The sequence below is a fragment of the Perca fluviatilis genome, chromosome 10 (genome assembly GCF_010015445.1).
Source record: "Perca fluviatilis chromosome 10, GENO_Pfluv_1.0, whole genome shotgun sequence".
In the NCBI taxonomy this organism is placed as follows: domain Eukaryota; kingdom Metazoa; phylum Chordata; class Actinopteri; order Perciformes; family Percidae; genus Perca; species Perca fluviatilis.
In genome coordinates this window covers 11,970,243-11,997,243 of record NC_053121.1, presented here as the reverse complement: position 1 = coordinate 11,997,243, position 27,001 = coordinate 11,970,243, and the positions used below count along the sequence as shown (strand labels likewise).

The 27,001-nt window shown below is 45.3% G+C and overlaps 1 protein-coding gene across 1 annotated transcript; it reads left to right on the top strand.

Moving 5' to 3' along the window:
* Window positions 1–27,001, top strand: LOC120566888 (N-alpha-acetyltransferase 15, NatA auxiliary subunit-like). The gene is given in 21 exon segments (XM_039813568.1): window positions 1–137; window positions 1,276–1,360; window positions 3,095–3,199; window positions 4,262–4,419; window positions 5,274–5,408; window positions 6,691–6,844; window positions 7,213–7,332; window positions 7,922–8,017; window positions 9,163–9,269; window positions 9,371–9,443; window positions 9,567–9,736; window positions 11,415–11,567; window positions 12,587–12,715; window positions 13,447–13,660; window positions 19,033–19,226; window positions 20,118–20,226; window positions 20,395–20,493; window positions 21,121–21,261; window positions 25,940–26,040; window positions 26,266–26,350; window positions 26,353–27,001. Coding segments are annotated over 21 exon segments (2,778 nt in total). The 5' UTR covers window positions 1–83; the 3' UTR covers window positions 26,649–27,001.

The window sequence follows — 27,001 nt, the reverse complement described above, 5'->3', positions numbered from 1 at the left end:
AGATACTGAAACAGTCCAGGATCTCTGACTCCAAGAGGATATTATTCATGTGTGAACCGAGAGAGGCATAGGAAGCCAACAAAATGCCCACAATCACTCTACCGCCGAAGGAGAATGCTCTCTTCAAGAGAATATTGGTAGGCTAAATGCCTGAGATCACGTCAGCTTGCTGGCTAATGCTAGCTAGTTTGCCAAGTAGCCGTCAGTTTTAAGTTAGCAGTCAGAGCGTGTACCGTTAGCTAGGGAGTCGCTAGTGAATTAACCAACATATTAATTTTACCAAACGCATTTTGAATAGCATATCTCAGTTATTATAACACTGCAACTAAGAAGGCAGCATCACGTTAGTTTGCAGCAACCTGTCGTGTGGTGTCCTAGCTATGCGCTGGCCTCGGCAACACATCCAAAGTAACGTTACAATCAATGACAAAGCTGCTTGACACATGACCGACACACAACTTAGGTGGAGAGTTGACGTTAGCTATTCTAGTTAAAAGTTGCAGTTTGGAAAACGTATTCGTCTGCACTGTCAATAAAGTTGTTGAACACTGTTCTTGTATGTGCGGCCAAAAATAGTTGTCCTTAGTTCGAGCAATTCAGTTAAACCCATACCGCGAACCAGATTTCATTCAGTAATTTCGAAGTTAAGAGCTTCGCTAACTTACTCTTGCTTCTTTACAATATAACGTGGACGTGAAAGCTTGAGTCGCTAAATAAATCAGTTGATGCCACATTAAATTCGGCATATGTCAACAACTGCTAAAGTCAAGTCTTAATTTAAAATATTGACTTAGCTAACAGTATCATTCTAATAATGTGTACCACTACTCTTGGGTATTGGGAATGTGTTCTTTCTTACTGTCAGTCAGGGACCTAAGTGCATTTTTTTTTTTGTGGGAGTTAGCATGATTTCTACTGGGGGGGGGGGCTCTGAACTCCTGATGCCTGAGCCAGTCACATCCATCTGGCCGCTTGTCTGATTTCATTTTGTCCACAGCCCTCCATCATCAAGGCTCTTATCTCAAGTTGTGTTTCTTCCGTGCCACAATCTCATGCTGACTGGACTGGCAATGTTTGGTGTATGTGATGCTTTGCTCGCAGCAGGAAGGACCAGTTATTTCTACTGGTCACCGGAACACAGTGTTGGCATTCAGCAATTATTAATTTCTTTTTCTGGCACTTCAACATGGCTCTCTGAGGATTAGTGCAGCGGTAGAAGGGCAGTCTGTTGGCCTCAGGCGCCTGATGTAAAGTCTGCTCTGTCTTCTTTTGCAGAGATGCTACGAACACAAGCAGTACAGAAACGGCCTCAAGTTCTGCAAACAGATCCTGGGCAACCCAAAGTTTGCTGAACATGGAGGTAAGACACAAGCTGCTTGACTTGTCCCCAACACAAAAAAAGCTCGTCGGTCCTCTCATGTGGATAAACTATGTGATGGCATGCCTGTTTCTAAACTACCTCAAACATATCTTTGGCATTTCTCTACTGCAGTGTCTTGTTACTTATCAAGCAAGACTAGCTTGCTTTGACAGCTCTATCTCCACAGCGCTGTGGAGTAAGGTCTGGCTACACCACACATACATGCACTCTACGATAGGAAAGAAAAACGCTCTGGGTTGTTTGCACTTCTTTAAACCAATCACAATCGCCTTGGTCGGCGCTAAGTTATATACGCAGCGACGGTGGCTCTGCAAAAATAGTCTTGGAAAGGAACTTGTTTTGGTGGAAGATTTTCACCCTGCAAAACAAAAAGCCACATCCAATATTAAATGAAGTTAACTGTTCACAATACAGTAACGTGAGCTATTTCAGTTAGCTGGATACATGGTTAAACCTCATTTGGTCTTACCAGCGTATTGCTGTGTGTATTTCGTCCACAGCAATCCCACCAATTGGTCCCAAAACGTCCCAGTTAGAGAGGAAATGCCGTAAACATATTCTTTGTAAATCTTTACAACCATTCCCCGAAAAAAAAAAACAAGCAGGCCCGCCTTGTCGCACAATCTAAATTTTCTTCAAAACTTTACATTTTCAGCGTGTAGCTTGCTAGCTCGAAGTTTGTTGTTGTTTCCCGTAGCGAAGGGATTTTAGGGAACGACAACACACAGAGAGCAGAAGGTCATGCGCTGGACGCGTCAGGCTTTATCCTGGAAATGTACTTTGTTGCTCCAGACTACTTATCAGCTAATGTATGCAGTGATAATGATGTTTTTTGTGATTAGCTGTGGCTGGCCAATAGAATGGTCTGGCTCTAGTTGTGATATTTGTCACGCTGTTTACCATTGCAGTTTGTGGCAATGCCGTAGTATTTTTTTCTCAATACTGCCTAGTTCTTTATTACTACTCACACCTGTTCCGTTTAGGTGGCCAGCAGCAACCTTATTATATACTGAGAAGTAAGCTGCAAAGTTGTGCAAGACATTTCATCAGTTCATGTGAATACACTGTGTGTAAGCAGGCAGTGTCTGGATGCCAAAAAACAATTAGCTAAAATGCAAAAAAATAAATAAAAATAAAGCTCTGTAAAGCTGAAGGGAATTGCAGAGGGGACCCTTTTCTTGTTACACGTAGCCATTTAATCAATCGTAAATATTAGAAATATTGATTATGGAACTCTTAAAGGTAATATAATACATATGGGAATATCGAGCAAGCAACTTGTACAATTTACAACAAAACGAGTATTGTGGCAACTTGTAACGGACCCCAACAATCAAGTCCCCTTTTTTTCTTCTTTTTTTCTTTTTTGCATAATGTATCTGATTAGAGCAGGGATCCAACTAAATATCAAGTGAGGAAATGATGTACTGAAAGAGACAACATTGATTGGCAAGTCTGTAGAAAGGGCAGAACACTGACTGGCTGCTGTTAGCCCTGCGTCACTTCTCTTCATTGGTCCTCTGGCTATGGCGTGGGGCGTGTGTTTTTAAGTAAAATGCTGCATTGTGCCACTGTCTCTCCCTGGACGTCATTTACATAAACAGTCTCAATAAATCAGGTATAAAAGTGGAGGAAGCTGCACCTGTCTTGACATCTCATGTCCCTGAATGTCCCGCTCATCTCTTTCCCCCCCCCCTTTGCTTTGTGCTCCAGAGACGCTGGCCATGAAGGGTTTAACCCTCAACTGTCTGGGCAAGAAGGAGGATGCCTACGAGCTGGTGAGACGAGGCTTACGCAACGACCTCAAGAGCCACGTCTGTATCCTTCCGTCAGCCGCTCAGGGCAGTTTGACACTCCAATTCAGTTAGGCACAACATCTGCTGAATCACTTTGAACAGGGCTGTGCAATTAATCAAATTTTAATCACGGTCGCGATTTTGGCCTGCAGCGATCACTAAAACGATGTACTCGAGAAAACGTTATTCTGCACGACATTTTGCAAGTAAACTCTTATCTCATCTTGAGTTCAACAGGAAAAGTATTAAGGGGAATTTCACAGTTCAAGGTTTTTTTTCAATAAAAAAAAAAAAAAGTTCAATAAATGCAACATCTTTCCAAAAGTCAATGAGAAATCGTGTTAATCGTGAATTCAATATTGATCAAAAATAATCGTAATGAAGATTTTATTAAAAATTTTTTTTCATAATCGAGCAGCCCTAAAGGTACCGACACACCAACCCGATTATCGGCCGTCGGACAGTCTGGCGAGGTCGGTGGCTCGAGTGTGTTCCGTGCCGTCGTCAGTCGGAGGAGCCGATTTTGACTTGTTGAATCGGCCAGTGGGCACTCGGACTCAAGGACCAATCTGATTGGTGGAGTGCTAGCCCTTGGCTAGCGAATCAGTGCTTCTTCCACGCGAAGAAGCCCAAGAGCGGACAACGCCAGTCTCTTCTTATTGCTAGCCATCGTATTTTCTTCCGTGCACTGTGTTTACTAGGAGATGATCCGTCATTTCCGGTTTTCATTTTTTGGGGCGACAATACAGGTCAGCGCCGCCTGCTGTTATGGAGACGTATTACGTCTCGCGCACGTGCAGAATGTACGATCAAGTCGGCGTCGCTTCGGTGTGTTCCGAGGCATGATCAGTCCGGCTGCCTTTTCTGCCGACGGTCGGCCGTCGGGTGGGTGTGTCAGAGCCTTAACTCCGAAACACCTTGAATTTGATCTAATTTCTGCTTGGCCGCTCTTTGTTGAGGTGTTAACGAGTCTTTACATTCTTCCAGTCTTTTAATTTCGATGTGTGTGTTTTTTGTTACATTTGTAAGTACATTAAAAAACCCGTGCAGGAGTGTTGGCTTCCTGAACTCGCTCTTCCTCCAGGCTGGCATGTGTACGGCCTGCTGCAGCGCTCTGACAAAAAGTACGACGAGGCCATCAAGTGTTACCGCAACGCTCTGAAGTGGGACAAGGACAACCTGCAGATCCTGCGAGACCTCTCCCTGCTGCAGATCCAGATGAGAGACCTGGAGGGATACAGGGTGAGGGTTGCCAGAGAGAGAGGATGTGTGTATAAAAAAAAAAAAGGCCCAGATGGAGGGACGCAGGAAGAGAATGGATGAAGGGGTTGTGGGGCAAGCGTGTGTCTCCCGCCGTCCGTGGTGTTGTAGAGGAGACCTATACGATATTGGGGGGGGGGGTGTCTTTTGGTAAAATGACTGGATGCTCTCGCTCTTCTACTTCCTGGTGAACGCCCTGCGGCCCACGTAAAAATAGACCTGGCGCGTGTCTTTAGATTTAGAGCCGCTTCACCCAAGGGTTGGCTATCATTTGGATTTTTAGGATTCCGATGCCGAACCGCTACTTTTAAAACGATTCCGATTCCTAAACCGATTGTTATTGTAAGTGTAATATGTTTACTAGTGATCACGTGCAGTCAGTGAATGGTTAATATGCTTTTAAGTCCGTTTTGGTGAGCCCAGAGGGGAAATATGGCATTTTAAAAGTAGCCTACATTTACGGTAGCTAGCTAACAGTAGACTACAGAGAGAGTGTGATATTTGTACGTCCATTTCGGAGTGACGGAGGAAAAATATTTCAGTCAACACACTGAGTGGAACCGAAATTTGCGTTCTAATCCGGTCCGATTCCTACCATGTTTCAGTACCCAACCCTACTTTACACGTGGGCTGAAAAATCAAGCATTGACTTAAATGGCCGCCTCCAGAACGCAGCAGACGCGCCCGGTTGAAAATAGGGGTTAGATGGTGAAGACTGACCGAGGACGGGTTGCCTGACCAGTACAAGTCCATGGTGGACATACTGTAATAACAGACATAAACATGGTTGCTTACAGTTTGGTGTGCTATGATGGTCCGTCTCCCTCTCTCTCCAGGAGACGCGGTACCAGCTGCTGCAGCTCCGCCCGGCCCAGCGGGCCTCGTGGATCGGTTACGCTGTCGCCTATCACCTGTTGGAGGACTTTGAGATGGCTGCCAAGATTGTTGAGGAGTTCCGCAAAACGCAACAGGTAGGTCAGAGCTACAGGCGACTCAACGGCACTGTACAGAATAAGTTTGTATATTATACTGAGTCATGCTTGTATGTAGTAGGGCTGGGCGATATGGAGAACATCAAATATCACCTTATTAATGACCAAATACCTCGATATCAAGACGATATTGTAGGCTTGACAATAGGACAGTTTATCGTCTTTCAATGGAATCGCATCGTGATAAAGTCATATATCGACATATACAATTATACTACGTTGCAGATTTGTTTTAACATCACACTATTTCTGTGCATGCATGTAAACATAGTCAGTATATATCACTTGAAACTGTTTACATTATTTATCTAAAATCTCATTGTAAAAAAAAAAATTTTTTTGTGAAAGCACCAATAGTCAACCCTACAATATCGTCGCAATATCGACATACGTGGTCAAGAATATCGTGATGTCTGATTTTCTCCATGTCGCCCAGCCCTAGTTGACAGTTTGTTCTTTTCACAAAATATTTACACAATGAGATTTGTCATAAATATTCATCAGTAATGTGGATAAAACTACGAACACCCAAGAACAGTCTGGTAAGAAAACGACATCACTTTAGTGTAATGCAGCCTGTAAAACCAGGAAAAGACGAAACCTATGCCATATTACGATATCCAAAATCTAAGACTATATGTCCTGTATCTAGTCTCCTATGATGATATCAATATAATATCGTTATATTGCCCAGCCCTAAATTGTAGTGGAAGTATGCCACCTGCTGGGGACTCCTAACAGATTAGGGTCTCTTTAAGGTATAGTGTGTAGTTTCTGTCGCCCCCGTGAGGAATTCTAAGTAACGACAACAAAACTGTCACCATGTCCACATGACACAAGCCTTCCGTGATCGCGCACCGCCCCTCCTCCACGCAGTTGCTAGTAGCCGAGGAGGACACGGAGGATTACAAAAACATGATGGACTCTTCAGAAGAGGTCATTACCTTCACTCGAGTTTCTGCGCGCATAAGTCGTCGGACGCCACAATCATCTGGACGTGAGAGAAATCCAGAGAGAGTAGTGTGGAGCTGATAGTCTTAATTAGCTTTGTAGCAACTCATTTGGCGATGGCTTGAATGTAACGGACGTTCATTAATATCAAAAAGTTCCGCACTAAAGCTTTAAGAGTGGCGATAGAACGACTTTCCTGAGCTAACACTCCAGGCGTTGATAATTAGCAAGGGCAGCAAAGTCCACTCAAGGATGCTCCACTCATACGTTTTCATCCCTTTCCCTTCTCTGCGTGTGTGTGTTTGTCCAGACGTCTCCAGACAAGGTCGACTACGAGTACAGCGAACTGCTGCTTTATCAGAACCAGGTTCTGAGGGAGGCGGGCCTGCACAAGGAGGCCCTCGATCACCTCAACAACTACGAGAAACAGATCTGTGACAAACTGGCCGTGGAGGAGACGAGAGGTGGGCTGATGACACTGGTTACCCAGGTTGTGTGTTGAGGCAGAGGGGCTGGAAAGGTTCAGTCCTCCAGCTCGGACAGAATGTGTAAAAGAATTTAAACTGGCTAACAGGGCCCCTCTACATACTTCAGTCCTGCTTCATAATTTATACAATACAAACATTGTGCTTAGTTAATGTTGAAAGCAGGCTCCAAAATTAGCACCATCCACCAGCCAAATGGCCGTTAAATGTGTAAGTGGCTGATTGATTAAAAAATCAATCTATTGATTGGCTGGTTAAATTTGAACATTCACTAGTGATTTTCTCGTGGTGGACAAAAAAAGTTCATTTTGAACCCTAATTTTGTGTCTGTGTCTGTGTGTGTGTAGGAGAGCTTCTGCTGAAGCTGGAGAGGCCCGAGGAAGCTTCCGATGTCTACAGCAGACTCCAGGAGAGGAACCCTGAGAACTGGGCCTACTACCATGGCCTGGAAAAGGCCTTAAAGCCAGGTGAACACTATCCTCAGGCCCACGCGTGTCGGGTCCACGCAATATGATGGATGGATGTAGTTATACTGTAGCTACTTATTAGGGCTGTACCAGGTTTAACATTCTCTCTGGGTCACCAGTGTAGGGTGTGTCTATTGGGAGATCCCTTCTCAACGTCCTTCCAGTGGAAGCGAAGGGGCACAAAACCCACACAAATTGCAGAAAATGTATTTCGCCGTTTATTTTAAGTCCCTATGGGGCTTCTTCAGCGCTAATCCACAGTCCTCTTTTGTGTAAAAAAATACACCCCAAACTTTAGCTGAAGCTAAAAATGAGGCATTAGCAGCCTGAGTTGATCAAATCTAAATGTAACATTCCAAAATGAAGCTTAATACCCTCTTAGTGTTTACATGGACAGTCGTTCTGTGCTGAGCTACAGTGAAAAGACTGTAACACACAAGGAAAGAACAGTAGCCACATTGTTTTTCTTCTTCCTGTGTGTGTGTGTGTGTGTGTGTGTGTGTGTGTGTGTGTGTGTGTGTGTGTGTGTGTGTGTGTGTGTGTGTGTGTGTGTGTGTGTGTGTGTGTGTGTGTGTGTGTGTGTGTCCAGGAGGTGTAGAGGATCGTCAGAAGATTTACGAGGACTCCTGGGTGAAGTTTCCTAAAGGCCTGGTTCCCCGAAGACTGCCTCTTAGTTTCCTCACAGGTACACACAGTGCAGCCTGCCGCAGCACCGTGCAGTCAGTGTGGCATGTTTTTGATCAAAACCCTTTTCTCTTTCTCTATGGTCGTGGTGAGTTTGTGGTCTTCATCAGCAGACGTAGTTTGCTTTGTCATTACCCCGAGACAACAGATGTACTATTAACTTACTGGACCCGCTACCAAGCTAAAATGTACAGGGAAGGAAGTAACGTGCACTCAGCTAATGTGAGATTCTTTAAGTACAGACAGAATTACCACTAAAGAGACGTGCACATTAGGGATGTTAACCGTTAATCGAACAATAAGAACTTGAACCGATTTAATATGATCTGTCAAACAGTTAAAAAAGCAATATTATCAAAACAAAAATTAAAAAAAGTTATTAGAAACATTTCTGCGGGGGCGTCTGCGTAGCTCACCTGGTAGAGTGCGCGCCCATATACAGAGGCTCGATCCTCAACGCAGCGGTTGCGGGTTCGGTTGCGGGTTCGGTTCCGACCCAGACTAATGATCGGTCAGAAAAAAAACCTCTAAATTAGAATCCCTAGTACACGTTGATTGACACATTGACATACGCACAAATTCCGGCTTGCGATACACATTTACCAGGCAACAGCTAACGGTTTCATGTTGTATTTGAGCTGACTCATAAAATTAGCCTGATTTGACTACAGCTGATGAAAGCTGAAAATGGGGGGGGGGCAAAATAGACTACAGAATATTTCGTTCTGTATTGACAGGTTCTGTATTACAAAATCAATATTTTTTTTAATTACATTTATAAATCTGCATTTATATCAAAACGTAGAGACTTTCAAACATCAACATGTCATTTATTAATATGTATTTGTGTCTAAATGACATATAAACATCTTTTCCTATTATATTTTGCCTGCAAACGCTTTCGACACGCTTGCGTGTCGCGTGAAAAATAGGCGTTGGTTCTATTTCTAGCAGGCACACGTTTGAGCCGCGCCTGACGTGTGCGTGTCACACAGGCAGTGTGTAAGCTCTGACCTGTTAACATGGGAGCCGAAATATAAACGGACGCAGCCTGTGTGTAACCAGCCTTAAAAACCCTACACGTTCTTGTCATCTCACTACAAATCTCACTTTACTGTACCTTTTACTGTGTGTTGTGCTGGCCAGGGGAGAAGTTCTGTGAATGTCTGGACAGCTACCTGAGGATGAACTTCAGCAAAGGCTGCCCCCCCGTCTTCACTACCCTCAAATCCCTCTACACAGACAAAGCAAAGGTGAGCGGCGTCACATTTAAAATGGGCGCTTCCACATTGAAGCCGCTGTTCGTTCCTGGTCTGCAATAATGACAATTTCATTTGTTTCCCCCCTCGTGCAGGTTACAACCATTGAAGACTTAGTAGTTGGCTATGAAACCTGTTTAAAAACCTGTCGAATGTTTAGTGAAAAGGGTGAGTGTCGCTTGTTCTTGAGTTGACTTCTTCTTCACGGGCCTCGATGTGTTTGTTAGACCCATCCAAAAATCACACACAAAGGCAGAACTCGTGTGACTTTTGTAAAAAATGTGTGCGCAGATGATGGGAAGGAGGAGCCCCCTACCACCCTGTTGTGGGTACAGTATTTCCTGGCACAGCACTTTGACTTCATAGACAAACCCAGCCTCGCTCTGGAGTACATCAACGCCGCCATAGACAGCACGCCTACGCTCATCGAGCTCTTCCTCATCAAGGCCAAGATCTACAAGGTTCAGTATAAACTGCACACATCAAATGCATTACGCTCAACTCAGAAAACACGAGCCACCAGGATGTGGGAACGATTGAGCCCATGCTAATTTTATTGATGCAACTTTGCACGTTTGCGTTATTGTAAATTAGGTGTGAATGTGTTTGTAAAATTGTATATTCGGATGTTTTGTACTTCACTTGCATTGGATATTTCAGAGCTCGACAGTAACGGTTGCCCGGGTTGCCCTTGGCACGCAGATCTAGTCAATTGGCAACCATTTCGTGGCCTCTGTTCAATATTTGTTTAAAAAAATATATAAAAACAAACAAAACTGGAAAATCTTATTTCAAAAGAAGTCAATATTTTATTTGGATGTCTCCGTAAAGTTTAAACCCAACATTTCAGCTGTTGTGTGACCGCTTTCCACAAATGCGCGTTTGCGGTGGAAAAAGGTACAGGCACCGCAATTTTCTGTTCACATTAACGGCGTATGTTAAAATGCCCGGTATCTACCGGACGCAATAGCAATACCACTTAAATGTCTGTGCTGCTCTCTGATGATCCAAAACAGACGTTGGAGGCTAAAGAAGCATCGCTGCATGTCACGCTAGTTAACACTAATAACACGTTACCTTGGCAGCAGGTAACGTTAGCCTACCGTTAGCTACAGTGTTAGCTGGATTAAACACAGTTAAAATGCTGACAGTTAAACGGTGTAAAAGTGTGACTGTATTTCACTGTAGAGGATTCCAACAGCAGGATGTACAACAGTCTGCCGCTAAAGCTATGAGCTAAAAGACACAAATTAGCACTTGGTCACTGCTGTTGTCAGAAAAACAAAACAGACGGGACTAATGTTTTGTTCCAGACACAATTTTTAGCCCGCAAGTTACGACTTCAAGTCACGACTCACGACTTGGTAGCGTTCCAGGCAAAGTCACGACAAACCCTTCTAGCTAGTGTTAGCTAGCGGCTACCTACCATTGACGTTAGCTAACACTAGCTGATACTAGCGAGTTCTAGTCGGAAACATATTTTGGGCTTCATTTAATAAACAACCTGTAGTAGTACACAATCGTATGTGTATTGTTTTGATTATAATGTGCGGAATTACTTTACGTTGCCTATTTATGTATATTTATTTCTATTTCTCACTGGCGTCTGTACAGCATCAACAGGGGTCGACATTGTTGTTTATGTGTGTGTGTGTGACGTCAAAACTGTAACTGGGAGTACAACGATCTGGTACGAGTTCACGAGTAGTAAGTTACGGGTTGCCTGGAACACGGCATAAATGTTGCGTTTACCTGAAACTGGTGAACCACATGGTCCATCCATAGTTAATGTAAAATACCTTTTTCTCATCTGTTTTTCTCTTTTAACAGCAATTTGGTGAAAGAAGTAATTATTGTTAAAAGTTATTATTACATTTTTTATAATCATTTAAATTCCCCCCTTTTTTTTTATGCTTCCGTGACTCAAAACCGTGATCCGATCCGTGAGTTGGATGGGGAATTATATTGCTTAATCGCGGTCTTTGCGATTAGCTGATCGCCTTCTTTCAAATCTTGATTTTTCAATTTGAAAACGATTCGTCATTCAGCCCTACTTTGGCAGAAGTTGGGGGATTAAACTCCATGTGTATCGTGAGCATTGACTCTTTGCCCCGTCCTCTGTGTCCCTTGGCCCTGCAGCACGCCGGCAACATAAAGGAAGCCGCTCGGTGGATGGACGAGGCTCAGGCCCTGGACACCGCCGACCGCTTCATCAACTCCAAGTGTGCCAAGTACATGCTGAAGGCCGGCCTCATCAAGGAAGCCGAGGAGATGTGCTCCAAGTTCACACGGGTAAGAGACCGTGAGAGTGTGCGTTGGATAGGGCTGCATATCGAACTTCGATACCTTTTATGCGCCGACCGGATTTCCTCTTTAGTATCAAGTATCGAAAAATGCATCATACCCAATTTCAATACCTAAGGAGTAAATCTCATCTGTGTCAGTGAGCCAATAATCAGGCAGCATGCTTGCAGATCTAATTAGGGACAGACCGATTATGGGCCCGGGCCGATTATCGGGGCCGTTTTTTGGCAGCTTGCAGATTATCTGTATCTGCATTTTTATTGACGACGACAAATCCGACCTGCGGCCCTTTGGCTGCGTGTCATCCCCTCTTTCTCTCCACCCTTTCCTGTTTATCCACTGTCACTGTTGAATAAAGGGAAAAGTATAATAATAAAAATGGGCCCTCCTGTGCTGACTGCCTGCACAAACAGGCGGTTGCCACGGAACGCAGCACAGGTAGCGTTAGCCTACACTAGCATAGGCTTTTTTCTTTAGCTTAACACTAACGAAAGGCACACAATAACACAAACTGACTAACCTATCGAGGCAACAGGAGAACAGCAACTTCGTGTTTTCTGCGAGTTAAAATGACCGTTGTTGTCAATGGAGTCTGGTGGCTTTGAAGAGAGCAGAGCTGGACAACAGCTATCAGTTTGTTAGTCTAATGTTTGTTTTTTCCTCAGACTCTGAGTGATACTTATTGTCCAGTGGAAACAAAAGTCATAGCTGTTGTAAATGGTTATTATATCACGGCTATTAACCAATCCGATTGTGAGGTCCTCAATTCTTTGACTCAAATGTAGCTTAGGCTTGTGATGTGCTACTTCAGTATATTACTGGGACCACTGCAGAAAATTTCATATTTAATATCTAGGAAATCGTGTGTGTGTGTGTGTGTGTGTGTGTGTGTGTGTGTGTGTGTGTGTGTGTGTGTGTGTGTGTGTGTGTGTGTGTGTGTGTGTGTGTGTGTGTGTGTGTGTGTGTGTGTTGTGTGTGTGTGTGTGTGTGTGTGTTGTTGATTTCAGGAGGGGGCGTCTGCAGTGGAGAACCTGAATGAGATGCAGTGCATGTGGTTCCAGACAGAGTGTGCCTTGGCCTACAAGGCCATGAACAAGTTTGGAGAGGCCCTGAAGAAGTGCCACGAGATTGAGAGGGTAAGCTTCTACCCTCTACTCTAACTAACATCACCCCCACCCTCATCCATTCCAACTTCTCTACCTTTGGACTCGGCAGCTTTGGCCCCATTTTAAACTCAACAATGCGTCTTGTATCCGGATAAAGTGTGCAATCCCCAATTTTAATAAAGTTGCGAATATTCCCTCATTTTGAATTTGATGTTCTCCGCTGCCGTCACTCCTACCGGCCCTCCGATGACCAGAGGAGTTTGACTTCCACGTTGATTTTTCTAACCTCAGCAGATCTAAACTGGGGCTGCACCATAGGAGTACCTAATTGCGATTTATTTTTGGACTGATAGCTTGCAATTGTGATATGATTCACGACATTGGAGGGAATGATCATTTTTGTATCATTATTCTCATTTTCATTGAAAAATACTAAAAATGAAAGGAAAAAAAATGAAAATGATTTATAGTGTTTTTTTTTTTTTTTTTTTTGCAAGGATCTGTACCAAACAAAGATTTTTTTTCTTTAGTCTGTAGGATTTGATTTGTAGGCCGCGACCTCTCTGCAGCGCCACAATTCATTCAGAATGGTTTGAAATATTATGCCTTTAACAAATATTGCACCCCCCCTCCATATTGCGATTTCAATAAAATTGTGATTAATTGTGCAGCCCTAGTCTAAACACAGTCTCTCTCTCTCTCTCTCTCTCTCTCTCTCTCTCTCTCTCTCTCTCTCTCTCTCTCTCTCTCTCCTCCATCAGCATTTTGTGGAGATCACAGACGACCAGTTTGACTTCCACACCTACTGCATGAGGAAGATGACGTTGCGCTCCTACGTGGACCTGCTGAAGCTGGAGGACGTCCTGCGGCAGCATCCGTTCTACTACAGAGCTGCTCGGACCGCCATCCAGATCTACCTGGTCCTCCACGACAAACCTCTGGCTGACGACAGCAAGGAGAGCCAGGCAGACACCGGTCAGTCTGTGTTACAATCAAGCAGTATTACACAAGAGGGTTTTATCTAACGTCATTATTGGCACAACAAGTGATGCGGTCAGGCTGAGGTCTGTAAGCATCGCAAAATAAGGAAGCCCTGGATCCACAGTGTTAGGACGAGGGGGGTGGGGCTTTCACTCCCTGACCCGTCTAAACACAGCAGAACAAAAGTGTTCATTGCTAAAAAGGTTACTGGTGGTTGGTTACTTAAGAAGAAATAACCGTTAACCCTTGTTTTCTTCCATTCAACCGTGCACTTGTAGTCATCCCGGGTCAAAACTGAAAATCACTATTTTGGGTTGTTTTGTTCCATTTTATAGCATTTGAAGAAAAATATGAAATGTTTTCAAAACCTTATCCTGACTAAACTTTACGTCTGTGATTATCCATCAACATATGTTCCTTTGATCTTAACGATTAGTCAAAATAATTCATATTTTCAGCTTTTTTTTTCTTTTCTTCAAGACATTTCATATGAATGAGGTTTATTGACAATGGATCCCGAGGATAAGTATAAAACTAGTGGTGGTAGTGAAAAAGAAAAGTTTCAAATGTCTAAAAAGTGTAGGAAAAAAAAATGACAAAAAAGCTTTGACCTGGGAGGACACCAAGTGCATGGTCTACAGGAAGACAACCCAAGGGTTAAGAGCTGTATGCTACTTTGTTGTCAGGTTCAACTCTTTTGGCGTTTTTGCATTACATGGTACCTGCTCGACTCAACTCGGCTCAGCCGCGGTGCCCAGTCTTCTATTTTCCATTGCAGATTTAGTACCACTAGCGTGGCTGTGTCATAGTTCCAACCGACGTGAGAGGACGCTGGCGCTGGTTATTCGCCGCTTCTCCGTCTGCTATTCATCTGCTATTCGTCTGCTATTCTCTTGTGTTTGTGTTCGCTGTACCCCCTACCTCTGGACAGCCTCTGTACCTCTGGACAGTCTCTCTGCTGGTTCCCGAAGCCGCCTGGGGCTCCTTGACCGGACTCTTGCCTCGTCGGTTAGCCGCTAGCTAGCTGCCCCCGTTCACCAAACGCGTGGCGGCAAATCCTAGCTGCTTCGGCGGCTAACCCGATTGCTGACCTCCTCCTCATAGGCAACCTCCACCAGATGCGAGCCGCGACCAAGACTAGACATTCCTCTCCTTCGGTCATGCTGTGGATCATTTTGGCAATCACCTCATTCATCCATCTCCACCTCCACCTCTGTGCTCCTAGCCCACGGCTAACCACTATCACGGAGCTCTCCGTCCCTCCGCTCGGCATCATGATCAAATATTCAACTCTGCAACTGGTCCAATTCGTCAACTACTCCATTCCATCCTGCATCCCAGTCATCAAACAGCTCGGACTTCTACGTCCGCCCGTTACATCCACAGAAGCTCTCGCCGCAAGTTTGTTTTTCTACCCCACGGACAATCCATTCCATCCATCTGGTCACCTGCACACTCTGTTGCACCTGTCCCACGTCATCTGAATGCTTCACCCACTGGTTCACATAGGGCTGAACGCATCATCAGGCTACACAGAAAACCCGGACCGGACTGCAGTGCTTTCCCCACTTCACATACACTCAATCATACTCTCCAATCATATGCTAATCGGCTCACTGTCCCCCTCAACTGCAATACCCCCCACCCCAACGACCACACGCACTGCTAACCGGGACAACCTCAGATCTCTCCAGCCTGCCCCCATCCCACCACCCTCTCACCATGCCAACTTTGCCCTCCTCAACACCCGATCGCTCAACAATAAAGCCCCTGCCCTCCATGAACTAATCCTCGACAACACTCTCGACTTCCTTCTGCTCACGAAACCTGGCAACAACCGAACGACTTCTTCTCCCTCAACCAAGCATCCCCCTGGCTACAACTACATCTGCAAACCCCGCCCCTCCCCGCGGTGGAGGTGGCCCGCCGTCATTTTCAATCAGAACTTCCGGATCACAGAACTCACCCTCCCCTCAGTATCATCGTTTGAATATCTCGCCTTCAAAACTCTTTCCTCCATGACAGTCATCCCTAATTTACCGCCACCTAAACCAAATCCCTCCTTCCTCTTATTTTACTGAACTCCTCACACTAGCCTCATCTCTCTCTCCCGTCTGCTGCTATCGGTGACTTAAACATCCACATGGACTCCCCCACATGCAAGCTCTCATCAGAATTCAAAATTTTACTGGATAACTTCTCTCTCGCCCAACATGTCACATTCCCCCCCCATGAAAAGGTCACATCCTCGACCTGGTGTGCTCCACCAACCAACCAGTGCTCGACCTCCATCCATGCCTCTTTCCCCTCTCTGATCACAAACTGATACGGTTCACCATCCCTTCTCCAACCCCACCCCCGCCTCCTCAGAGAAATCACCTTCCGCAACCTCAAATCTATCAATCCCCACCATCTCTCTGACCTGCTCTCCACCACTCTCCACCTGGACTCAACCCTCACCTCACCCGATGACCTCACAGACCACCTCAACTCCACCTTGTCTACCTCCCTCAACACCCTGGCCCCCTCAAAACAAAACTCGTTTTACCTCTTTCCCCTGGTACACACCTGCACTCGAAAAATGAAACAAACTGGCTGCCAACTTGAACGTCTGACAAAGAAATCATCCCTCACAGTCCATCATGAAGCCTATAAATCCCATCTCATCGCCTACAAAGATGCCCTCATTGCTGCCAAATCTGCCTACCTCTCCACCATCCTCACCGACCCCTGCCAAAACCCCAGAACCCTCTTCTCCACATTGAACAACCTCATCAAGCCTCGGACCAACAGCCTCCTTACCTCTACTCCGGATCTCTGCAACTCATTCCTCCACTTTTTCACTGACAAAATCAATCTCATTTACAAATCCCTATCCCCTGTATCTGACCTTCCAGGATCTACTCCAGCACCTACCTTGGACCCTCCTCTCTCCATCCCTCCAGACCCCTCCTCCACACTTCCTCCTCTCCCAGTTTAACCCAGTCACTCCTCCTGAAATCTCCAAACTCATCAGCTCTTCCAAACCCACTACCTGCTCCCTTGACCCCCTCCCTACTCCACTTCTGAAGTCCTGCCTCCCGGTCCTATGCCCCTACCTCACTAACCTCTTCAACTCCTCACTGTCCCTTGGAACTGTCCCCTCTGCTTTCAAAACTGCCGCTGTCACCCCAATCCTTAAAAAACCTGGTCTGGATCCCTCCTCTCTCAACAACTACCGCCCAATATCCAACCTCCCCTTTCTGTCTAAAACCCTGGAACGCATAGTCGCCTCACAACTACAAACCCATCTTCTTGCCAATAACCTATTCGAACCTCTCCAATCTGGTTTTCGCCCCCTACACAGCACAGAAAAAACGCTCTCCTCAAAGTCCTCAACGACCTCCTCACCTTTGCTGACACCGGTTCCCTCAACATCCTCATCCTCCTGGACCTGGGAGTTCAGCCTTCGATGGGACCTGATAACAGACCTCGAACTGATCGACGTTACTGCACTCCGCGCGCATCCTACCACCTTTCCAACAGATCCCATTTCATCTCTCTCCACAACCACACCTCTGCCACAGCCACAGTCACTCAAGGTGTTCCCCAAGGCTCCGTACTTGGCCCCCTCCTCTTCATCATCTACATCCTCCCTCTTGGTCAGATACTCCGCCACTTCAACCTGGACTTCCACTGCTATGCTGACGACACCCAGATCTACCTCCGCACCAAATCCCCCCACAATCCTCCCCTCTCCCACATCAACTCCTGTCTGTCAGCTATTAAAACCTGGATGCAACACAACTTCCTCAAACTCAACAGCGACAAAACAGAATTCCTTCTGATCGGCTCCAAATCCACACTCAGCAAAACCAACAACCCCACTCTCACCATCGACGGCACCATTGTCTCCCCATCTCCCCAGGCCCGCAACCTTGGCGTTATCTTTGATTCCACCCTCTCCTCGAGCCTCACATCCGTCAAGTCATTAAAACCTCCTTCTTTCACCTCCGCAACATCGCCAAAATCAGACCCTCTCTACACCCCCCCGCTGCTGAAAGACTCATTCACGCCTTCATCTCCTCCCGACTGGACTACTGCAACTCACTTCTCCTCGGCATCAGCTCTACCAACATCAACCGACTCCAACTGGTCCAGAACTCAGCCGCCCGCCTCATTACCTGCTCCAAATCCTGGCACCACATCACTCCAGTCCTAAAACAACTCCACTGGCTTCCCATTTCCCACCGGATCACCTACAAAATCCTGGTCCTCACCTATAAAGCCCTCCACCATCTGGCCCCCTCATACCTCACTGACCTCCTCTCCCCTTACCAACCCTCACGGTCCCTCAGATCCACCTCAGCCGGTCTCCTCTCCATCCAAAAGTCCAACCTGCGCTGTTTTGGGGACAGAGCCTTCTCCAGAGCAGCTCCCAGGCTCTGGAACTCCCTCCCCCAAGAGATCCGCACCTCTGAGTCCCTCACCATCTTCCAGTCCCGCCTCAAGACCCATCTCTTCACCTCAGCCTACCCATAGTCCACCTGCCCCCCTCCCTTTTTCATCTGTATCTTGTTTTGTTCTACTTGTTTTGTTATGTTTTTATAATCTACCCTGCCCTGTAAAGCGACTTTGAGTCCATGAAAAGCGCTATATAAATTCAATTTATTATTATTATTATTATTATAGTGACGCCACAGGAAACTGCCGTGAACTAACGCCCCACACACACACACACACACACACACACACACACACACACACACACACACACACACACACACACACACACACACACACACACACAAAAGGTGTGTTGTTTGCATTAACTCCAATACTTTCCAATACCAGCATTTTAGGCAGTATCAGAAGCTTTTTTTTAAAGATTATTTTATTTTAAAGATTTTTTTATTTTATTTTTCGCCTTAAATTCGACAGGACAGCTAGGTGAGAATGTGGAGAGAGAAGGGGAAGACATGCAGGAAATCGTCACAGATTGGATTCAAACCCTGGGTCTGATACTGGTATCATTACTGGTATATCTCTAGTTGAAAGTAGAGAGATGATAAAAGAGAGCAGGGGATTGACATGCAACAAAAGTCCCCAGCCGGACACAGACTCATTTTAAAAAAAAATGTTTAATCAAATTGACTGGCTCTTCCCAGTTAGACACACAAACAGGAATTCACAAAAGGGAGTGTTTGTTTGTTCCTCCTTTCGTTCCTGTGGTTCCATCGTTCTTTGAACAGTTCGGTCGGAGCTAGAGTTTGCGAAATGATACCAGTTTGGTGACAGTACTGTCTTTAAAGGGTTACTATTTTTGAACACTTTTCTACACTTTTATATTTTTGTAACGCTTTTTATTTTATTGTATTTATTTTTAGAAAATCTGACAGACAAGGAGCTGAAGAAACTGCGCAACAAGCAGCGGAGAGCGCAGAAGAAGGCCCAGTTGGAAGAGGAGAAGAAGAACGCGGAGAAGGAGAAACAGCTAAAGAACCAGAAGAAGAAGAAGGAGGATGATGATGAGGAGATAGGCGGGCCAAAAGAGGAGCTGGTACCAGACAAACTGGCCAAGGTGGGCTCATATAATATGAAGTAGTATTTATAACCGAAAGATGTAATGAATGAAGGTGTCAAATGGCTGATGTATTGATATATTGGTTTTTAATGGAAGCGGAATCCTTTTTCCATTGAAATGTAATCCAAAAGTGTGTAACGTGTGTAGGCCACCCTTATGTCCCATGTTTGAGCTGTTGCAGAGTTTTGACTCGTAGGAACGTAACGCTGTCGTCAGCTCGCTCACTGTAAATGCAACCGTCGGCTCCTGACTCCTTAACTGTTAACTGTAACATTACTGTACATTAAACGGGCTAAAGGCCTATTTATGCTTCTGCCTTAAATGACGTGCACCTCTTGCAAAATCTAACTACACGTCGCGGCTACGCACGCCGCTCGGCCGCTGAATCATATAACGTTACGTCTAGATACGTGCGCGAACCGGGAAAAAATATTTACGAGCACAGTGTGTACGTAAAGACGAGCCTCCCCAACGCAAATCGTTCAAAACATAGTCTTACTGGCTACCGAGAGCACCGCTCTGTGAGCCGCTTCATCAGCTCGTTAAAACAAAAACCGCGACAGAACAGTCACAGGCTCGCAGTTTTTGCAATAATAGTTCTGTTAAGATTAAGAATTTGTTGTCTCGTCTTTCCACCAAATAATAGAAAAGTATCCATAATGGTATCGATAAAGACTCGGACGGTTAAGCCGTCTTGAAAATGGTATCAATATCAATACACGATCCCCATCCCTACACATAACGTGCAGTCAGTTAACACTCGTTGTAGCAGAGCCTTTACGATTAATTAACCGTTACGTTTTAAAGCACGGTTAATAGTGAAATCTGTTGATCGCAGCATCCCCACACGTGTGTACAGTATTCCTTTATATGAGCTTCTTTTACCAGGTGGAGAATCCTCTGGAGGAGGCAGTGAAGTTCCTGATCCCTCTGAAGAACCTGGTGCGCAACAAGATCGAGACTCACCTCCTGGCCTTCGAGATCTACTTCAGGAAAGGTCAGGCCCATAACTGCCACGCTGCGTTTCATGACCTTTCACACGCCCCATTTCGATAGTCCCAACCGAAAGCATTGTCTTTTTTTTTTCAGGACCATTTTCGGCTCTAGAGTGTAACTGCGTCATAACTTCCTTGAACTAACTAGATCGGTTTCTTCGTTCCACCAGATAAGTACCTGCTGATGCTTCAGTCAATAAAGAGAGCTGTAACCATAGAGCCTTCCAACCCCTGGCTGCACCAGTGTCTAGTGCGCTTCTTCAAAGGAGGTGAGTATGACGCACACTGAGCTGACGTTTCATAGTGACGCTAGTGAGCTTCAGTTACACGAAGGGCAGGCGTTCTCCATGTGACTTTGAAACATCAGAAAGCTTCTACTTGTGTGATCTAAGCGTGCAACCGCTTTAAGTCAGGATGGTAGCAAAGGGTTAAAGGGATATGTGGCTGATTTTAATCCAGCTCTGTGTCATCTTTGTGTGGGCGGCGTGTGCGGAGGAGCGGTGTCTGTCTCCCCTCCGTGGCGCCAGCGCACAGAGCAGCCGTGATCCGCCGGACGACGCTAACCCAGACCTCCGCTGCTCTGCTCAGCTGGGACACTGAGGGAAGCCAAACACCGTTCATTTGCCCACACTGCCATGACACAGAGCTGGATTCAAATCTGAGGCCTGAAACCACAAACTGTCCCATCTAACTTGAATTTACTAATAAGTCTGTAGGCGCTTCTCAATAGATTGACATGACTTGAGCTAAGATTTTAAAGGTGTGTGTGTGTGTGTGTGTGTGTGTGTGTGTGTGTGTGTGTGTGTGTGTGTGTGTGTGTGTGTGTGTGTGTGTGTGTGTGTGTGTGTGTGTGTGTGTGTGTGTGTGTGTGTGTGTGTGTGTGTGTGTGTGTGTAGTGCGTGAGAGTGCAGACTTGGCGGAGGCAGTAAGGACGGTGTTGAAGCAGGAGATCTCCAGGCTGTTTGGGGAGAGCAACCCTCAGAGCTTCAACAAGAACTACTTGAGCAAACACTCCAACTCCATCCCACACCGGACTGGCTGGTACGCAGAACACAAACACACACACCCACACACACACACCACACACACACACACACACACACACACACACACACACACACACACACACACAACACATATATATATATATATGCATGAACCACTTATACAAACATATTCTTTCTTAAAGGGGAACTTCACCAATGTAACACATAGGGCTGTAGCGATACACTAATCTCACGATACGATACACGATATTCAGCTCACGATACGATATATATCACGATATTCAGCCAACGATACGATTCGATATATTTCGATACACTTACATCATTTTCTGAAAGATTTAAAGGGAACAGAGTGATTTTGGTGACATCTTGTGAGTGTTCCATTTACTTGGATTTAATTAATTGAAATGAAAACATCAATTACACAATATATGTCTCTGACTGGACAGAGAGTCTACAGCAGGGATCATCAACTACATTTTTTTCAGAATTTTTCTAAGCACTCTGGCAGCCGGACTTTCAAAAAAATAAAATAAAATGAATTTATACCTAATAGGCCTATTCTTGTTCGGAATTTTGACTTTCTTACTGAATTAATGCTACTTTTTTTTTTTATATATATGTATTAGTGTGAGCAAACTCCTAAAAAAACATGGAAACTCCATAATAACTGGCTCTTTAACTATAAAAAGATCTCAGACTAGGAGGCAGTTCACTGAGGAGTGATGGTTAAAGTCTGTGATTATGGAAAAATTATTGTAGTATGCAGCATCCTGATTGGTGGAAAATGCTTGCAGAAAGATATGGCTGTTGTTAGGTAAACATGTCACTGTCAAAGACGCTGAAGCGAAAATTTGACGTGCAAAAGCTATACAAAGATAAACAGTTAGACTACAAACCGACAGATTTTGTTTTAGCTTGTTTGTAAAAATTCGCTATTTGCAGAGTAGAGCTGTGTTTGCGTAAAACAGCGCGGTGGACTGAGCAGATTGAAATATCGCGTTCTACATGTTTATGCCGGTCTACACAGGTGAGTGCATTGATAAGTATTGACTTTCTACTCACGAAGGTTTAATTGTAGCCTACTTGTGAATTCATGATTATTCTGCGGGCCAGACTAAAAGCTTTGGCGGCAGGCTGCCAGTTGACGTTGGCTGCTTTACAGCGACACTAGCGGCTGGCTGACTAAATCGCTCTTCCTGCAACGTGAACGGGAGTAAACACGGGGGATTTGAATGGGACTTATGTATCGATACTCGCGGCTTAAAAATCAATACTTTCTTGGGGGGAAAAATATCGATTTATATCGCAGAATCGATAAACATGCTCAGCCTTAGTCACACATTGAAACCATTTTCTCAAATGAACTGTGGACAATGTCAGGAGAATTTGGTCGTCAACAGCCGAGGGCCTTGCCGTTCCTTGAATTTGTCTGACGATCTGACAGAAGTTCACGAATCACGTCGCCTCTCCGGTTGGACAGGTTTCGCGAGCCGCGTAATAGAAACTTCATCAACGTGCCCACTCGCTCGCCAGGAATACTCCGCACAATGAGCAGCTCTATTCACAAATGGGCTCAGTGTAGTAGCGAGCTGGCAGGGTAAACTCCGTTTGATGTCTGGTCCAACTGATTCGGACAACTGCGTTTTGGCGTTCAGCTCCGCCAGGTAATGTCTAGTTGAGTTGAGGTTTGCAGTGCATGTGTGACAGGGGCTGAAATGGGTAATCTAAAGCCTCAAGTGTCTCCAGAGGGAGCTGTGTGAAGTCTGATGATTGCCCTCAAAGGATTTCACTTGAGTCAGCGTTGTTTGGGTCTAAAGGCAAGTTTTGAAAATGAAAACAATCTGGAGGTATGGAGTTAGAAAGAAGTGATCTTACCCCTCCTCTGTAGCCCACTGCTCAGAGGCTCCAGGCTACATTAGCCGCTACTACACCTAAACCTCTGTCCCAACTGTCAGTGGACACGTTGCATTGTGGGTAATGTAGGCACCAGGTTTTGACGAAGGAAGAAGAAAGTATTGAATTAAAAGAAGACCATATCTCTGAGTCTGCTGCATCGTTTTTTTTAATTTTTTTTATTCGGGGTATCTGCAACGATACTTAATAAAGAACTTGCAGTATATTTTGAATTTTTAAATTGGTGCCTTCTAGGCCGAGAAAAGCCAGAAAATGTGTTTTGGTCTTATATGGATGAAAAACACCAAATCCCAGAATGCACCTGCTTCGTTGCTTTGAGTCCACTCCCAAGCCACGCCTACCGCTTCACAGACAGACCGAGGCATTCAACTCAACTCAAGCGTGTTTTATTTCAACCATATACGTGACTCAACGACATTATATAAAAACGACATACGAAACAGGCTACATTTAGTACACACACTTTATAGGCTCCGTAAAGTTCAGCTAACACATACTAGCATTAGCGGCTGGGTGGTTAAACACAGAGCATAAACACAGCCGTGAATTAAGCTGCGGTACTGTAGAGATGGTCGGCATTTAACAGTCACAAACTCCACCAGCAGTTAGCAGTTAAATGGATACAAATCACCACATTTCTGCGCCACTCGGTGTTAACACAGCCCACCTCTTTTACCTGGCGACAGAGCATCTCTAGCTCGGAGGGCTAGCAGGCTGGTTAGCTGGACAGTCCGGTACACTATTCAGTCAGGTTTCCACAACAACAAAAACACAGCAGTCTCTCAACTCACGTTGGGAGTTTCGTTGAAGTTGGATGTAGTCCAGTTTGTGGTCTAAATGAGCGGACACTCCACCAGCAGTTAGCAGTAGCTAATTGGATTTTATTTCTACACCAGTCCGTTTAACACAGCCCACCTCCACGGGCCGGCGAGAGCAGCCTGGTAGCTGGATAGTCCCGGTTCCGGTACACTGTTGTTCAGGCAACAACAAAAACACAGCAGTCACTGAAATCACGTTGGGATTTTCGTTGAAGGAGGATGTAGTCCAGCTTGTTGTTTAATGAGCAGACACTTGCAAGCAGGATGGCTGGGACAGGTGGACAGCTAGCGTTAGCTTTCCACCTAGCCGATGAGGATGTCCCCTAGCCGGCTAGCGGCATTGAGCGACACCGCTGGTCTCCGTGCAGGCGAAGCTCACGTAGTGTGTCGAGTATTGCGTCTGTAATAACGTTTCCTGCATATTCTCCGATCTGTACCGATGTATCCCGGTGGTACACACGTCGGGTAGTTTGAATGCAGATAATTGTTGTAAATGTTTTCTGCTGAAAACCGAGAGCCTGTTTAGCGAAGATTCAAGATGGCTGACAGTCGTTTTCATTCGGAATACCTCGGCCAGACTCGGCAGTCCAACCCCCTGTGGGCGTGTTGAAAACATACGGAAGTAGATCCTACTACTGGCTGTAGTCCTTGCCTCTGGCCCAAAAATCTTCCGATGACGCAAAAATCGTCATTTTACGTCATCGGAAGATTTTTTTCCAGGCCCCAAATGCAGAGATCTCTCGTCTCAGGGGGACATGAGGGAGGGAGGCACGGTCATTCAGAAATACTATCGGGTTTCTACTGATACAAAGTTGAATGCTAAATCGGTGAAGTATCCCTTTAATAAACAGTAGCCTGAGGGCACGTCTGGCGACGACGCTTAGGTGTGGCGGCGTACTTATCAACTACGATGTACACTGGCGACAGTGTAGTCAATCCACACGTTGGAGTCACGCGACAGTCTCCTTCGGTAGGTTATCCGTGGCACTATCCACTCGCGATACAGGCAAAGCACTATTTTGGAGAGTGCTACTCGCCGAAATCTTTAATTTTGACCATGGCCTTAACAATAAACAAGTTCCTGACTGTTGTTTAGTACCCTCCTCCTTTTTTTTTCTTCTTTTGTTTACAGTCAATAAATAATAAACTAATACAAATCTTAAAGTCAAGTTCATAAACTAACTTTCTTTGCATTCATTTGATTCCCAATCAAGATACACTGGTAAGAATTGCTTTCCATTGTTAATATGTACTTAAAACTGTTTTGAAATGCAAAATAATAGAATTTTAATCATGTGATAAAACATGCGATTAATAGCGATTAACTAGAGAAATTCAGCGATTAATCGCGATTAAAAAAAATATCGAATTCTTTTCTATTTCTTAAACATAATGTGTATTTTTTTTCTACTTAATGTGTATCTGTTATTCTGATGTGTGTAAAAATGTTCTTTTGAGCTGCTGTAGGAATTTCCCCAGTGTGGGATTAATAAAGTATCTTATTTTATCTAATTTACAACAGCAGTCTTATCCACCACTCTCTCGCCTGTACTACTGGAACTGACTCGGAAACCCAAGTTTCCCCAAACTTGCGATCTTAAAGAGGCCGGCGGGTCCTCTAACTTTTGTGGCTCGCCACCACTCGCCATACTCGTCCTTAGTGCTGCTCTCTGACTCATTGAAACTGCATACATAGGCGGAGCTCGGCTAGCTTCAGAGCTAACGCATTAGGTGTCCCTAAAGAACCCGCTTATCTAACAGCAGTTCCGCATTACATTAGTTGGGCAGTACGGTAATTCATTTGCATGCAAGTTTTATGTGTTTTTATACCGTGTATTCTCCGTGTAAACCCATGCACCAAACCGTGCCGCCCGTACCGTTTGGGTTCAGTACGAATACATGTACCGTTCCACCCCTGATACTGCATCTATAGGGGCTATAGTTTTGAATCAAGCGTCTCTCTTGTGTATTGCCAGCTGCTAAGATGATGGTGTACCTGGAGCCTTCCTCTGATAACATGGCCTGTGAGATCGCTACGGCCCTGGACGAGTCGCTGTCTGGAAGAGGCATCCAGGTCGGTGATAATTCCCCAACAACTACAGTACCAGATATCAAACACCTGCAGCCTTTGGTTTAGAACATGTCCACCATAATGCACATAAACTGTGTGTGTGTGTGTGTGTGTGTGTGTGTGTGTGTGTGTGTGTGTGTGTGTGTGTGTGTGTGTGTGTGTGTGTGTGTGTGTGTGTGTGTGTGTGTGTGTGTGTGTGTGTGTGTGTGTGTGTGTGTGTGTGTGTAGATCTGTACTGAGGTGCTGGAGGCTTTGCGTGACGGGCAGCTGGGCGAGGGCCAGCAGAAGGCTGCTGAGGCGTACCGATCCGCCTGCCAAAAGGTCTACCCCTACAGCCTGGCCTTCATGCCTCCCGGTTACCAAGACAACAACACTGCAGTCAGCGCCAACACGATCAGTGCCAACGGCGATCTGTCGGCAGGAGAGCACGACGACATGGCCAACGAAATGTGAGCTCGGACGAAAAGAGACGACGACGAGGAGGAAGAGGAGGTGCGAACCTGCTGCCAGATGCCTTAGTCCGCCAACACACCCATTTCCCCAAAACCCCTCCCCCCCCCTCCAGTCCCTGGGCTATGGCTGCTGTGTGTCGCCCCCCTACGTTGCACTGATCTGGATGGACTGAGCGCCGCAGGAGAGACAGGAAAGGGAGCTGGCACATGGAGGAAGGCGACGCCCATAGAACTTTTTTTTAAACATAAAAAATGGCCCTGTCCACAGTTGTTCTGTAAAAAAAAAAAAACAGATAAATATGGTATAGGGAGGCAAAAAAAAGAATCTGGGAAAAGTGGACATTGGATGGCTAAGATGACTCCTGTAAACACAGTCTAGGTTTTCTATAACCTGTGTTTTCACGCCATGTCCTTCTTGTAGGTGCATCTGCTTCTCACGTTTTTAAAAGTAATTTATATATTACAAACTGACAAATGGATTAATAAAACAATGTTTGCAAAACCAAACGGTA